At 29.1% G+C, this 2500-nt stretch overlaps 1 protein-coding gene across 1 annotated transcript in view; it reads left to right on the top strand.

Annotated features, from left to right (window-relative positions):
• Nucleotides 1–2500, top strand: part of Fife (regulating synaptic membrane exocytosis protein fife) — a gene marked incomplete in the record, with an annotated part of 249707 nt that overhangs the window by 88360 nt on the left and 158847 nt on the right. Inside the window, 1 exon segment of the mRNA XM_086536681.1 lies at nucleotides 1–57. This exon segment is cut by the window's left edge and continues 159 nt beyond it. Within this exon segment, the coding sequence (XP_086392807.1) occupies nucleotides 1–57 (57 nt within the window).

The raw sequence follows: 2500 nt of genomic DNA, 5'->3' as shown, positions 1-2500 counted from the left end.
CTCTTCAGCGGCTTGGCGGCGATGGCGTCCTCCATGGCGGGCGCTCAGAGTCAGCAGGTGAGAAGGATGGAAGGATGGGTGCGGGTGGGAGGATGAGAGTGTGTATTTGGGTGAGAAAGAGAATGAGAGAGTGTGTGTGTGTGTAAGAGAGAAAGAGTGAGAGAGAGAGAGAGAGAGAGAGAGAGAGAGAGAGAGAGAGAGAGAGAGAGAGAGAGAGAGAGAGAGAGAGAGAGAGAGAGAGAGAGAGAGAGAGAAGGAGACAGAAGGAGAGAGAGCGAGAGATGAAGAAAGGAATAGAGATAAGATAAATACTAGATAGATAGATAGATAGTTTGAGAGAGAGAGAAAGAGAGAGAGAGAGAGAGAGAGAGAGAGAGAGAGAGAGAGAAAGAGAGAGAGAGAGAGAGAGAGGGAGAAAGAGGGAGAGAAGGACATACAATAGAGCATAAGTGACTGTATAACAAGAAGATAATAATGTACGTGTGTTCAGAAACATATACTCATACAACCAGTTAATAAATATATAAATTTGACCCCTGACACTGATACTCAATTGAGAATGAATTGATGAATTAATCATTAACAGAACTCGATTTATTAATGCAACACGTTCTTGCGTCAATGATAAATGAAATGATAAATGATAAATTCTTGCATACTTGCATTTCTACGAGTTACTGATACCTTGGGTCTGTTCTCTCTCAGTTTACTTTTTTTTTTTTTTTTTTTTTTTTTGTAAAGTACAGTAATTAAGTTTGTAGAAATAAAACCATTGATGTTAATACACATTGCAATACTATTGTTGTAGATGCTATAATCATTTGCGGTGACATAGATAAAATTTAATGATTACTGGTTATTATAATGATATTGATAATATTGTTGATTATTATACAAATGTAATGTTGATGATGATAACAATTAGGATAATAACGATATCTATGATAATTGTGGCTATAATATAATTGATGATAACAGTAATAATAACATATAATGATCATAATTATCATAATGATATTGATAATAATCATAGTGATGATAATTATCAATATAGTAAATTACAAAATATAATAAATTATAAACAACAGCAATATAATGTTTATAAAAAACAAAAGTGATAATGATTATGATAACATAGATAGATGGCGATAGTAATGATAGTAACAACAATGATATAAATAATGATGATCAAATGATAAGGACAATATTAGTGAAAATAATAATAATAATAATGATAACAATGAAAGTATTAATGATAATAATACCAACAATAATGGGGATGGGAAATCGATAGCAATGCTAATTGGATTTAGACATTGCAATCATACTTGGTAACAGTGACTGACTAGTTGAGCCTTGTCTAAAAGAAAGGTTGTTTGTGTTAATAAATTTATTTTTAATTACAGTGGAGGGGGGGGGGGGCGAGGTGAGGTTAAATGAGCGTTGAATTCCATAGATAATAATGGTATTGGTTCTAATGGTAATGTGATCAGGGTAATTAGTTGTTGTAATGATATCAGTGATTCTAGTGATTAGTATTAACAATAATGAGATTATTATTTGCAACTCTGAAGATGATGACAATGATGACGTCAAGAATGATCATGATGATAATTATAATCATGGCAACAATTATGATGATAATTATAATCATGGCAACAATTATCATGATGATTATAATCATGGTAATAATCATGATGACAATTATAATCATGGCAACAATCATGATGGTAATTATAATCATGGCAACAATTATGATGATAATTATAATCATGGCAACAATTATAATGATAATTATAATCATGGCAACAATTAAGATGATAATTATAATCATGGCAACAATTATGATGATAATTATAATCATGGCAACAATTATGATGATAATTATAATCATGGCAACAATTATGATAGTAAAAATGACACTCTTAACAATAATAATGAGCAATAATTATGATAGCTATGCTAATGATGTAGACTAACTATATTAACAATTTGATGGCAATGATGATGATGATAATGATAATAATGATAATGGTAATGAATATTGTAAAGATAATGAAATTGATGATGATAGTAATAATAATAGTAGCAGCAATAACAAACATAACAATGATAGTAGGAATAACGATGTTTTTAACAATAACAATAATTATCATATAGTGATCAAAGTGATAATTGTAATTATGATGATGATAATGACAATGATAGCACATATAATGATGATGATGATTAAAAATATGATAGTGATAATGATCATGATAACAATAATAATAATAGTGATGATGATAATGATAATAATAATAACAATAATAACAGTAATGATAATAACAATGATGATACTGATGATAATGATAATGAAAATTATAACAATGATAAAGGTAACAATAGTAACAATAATGATGATAACGATAACAAAAATAACATGAACAATAATGATAATAATAATAATATCATAATATCAATGGTGATAATGATGATAATGATATTGAAGATGATAAAA

This window comes from Penaeus japonicus, unplaced genomic scaffold (genome assembly GCF_977035675.1).
Source record: "Penaeus japonicus unplaced genomic scaffold, GWHDUDI00000001_assembly GWHDUDI00000005, whole genome shotgun sequence".
Classification (NCBI taxonomy): domain Eukaryota; kingdom Metazoa; phylum Arthropoda; class Malacostraca; order Decapoda; family Penaeidae; genus Penaeus; species Penaeus japonicus.
This window is presented reverse-complemented; position numbering and strand designations above follow the sequence as displayed.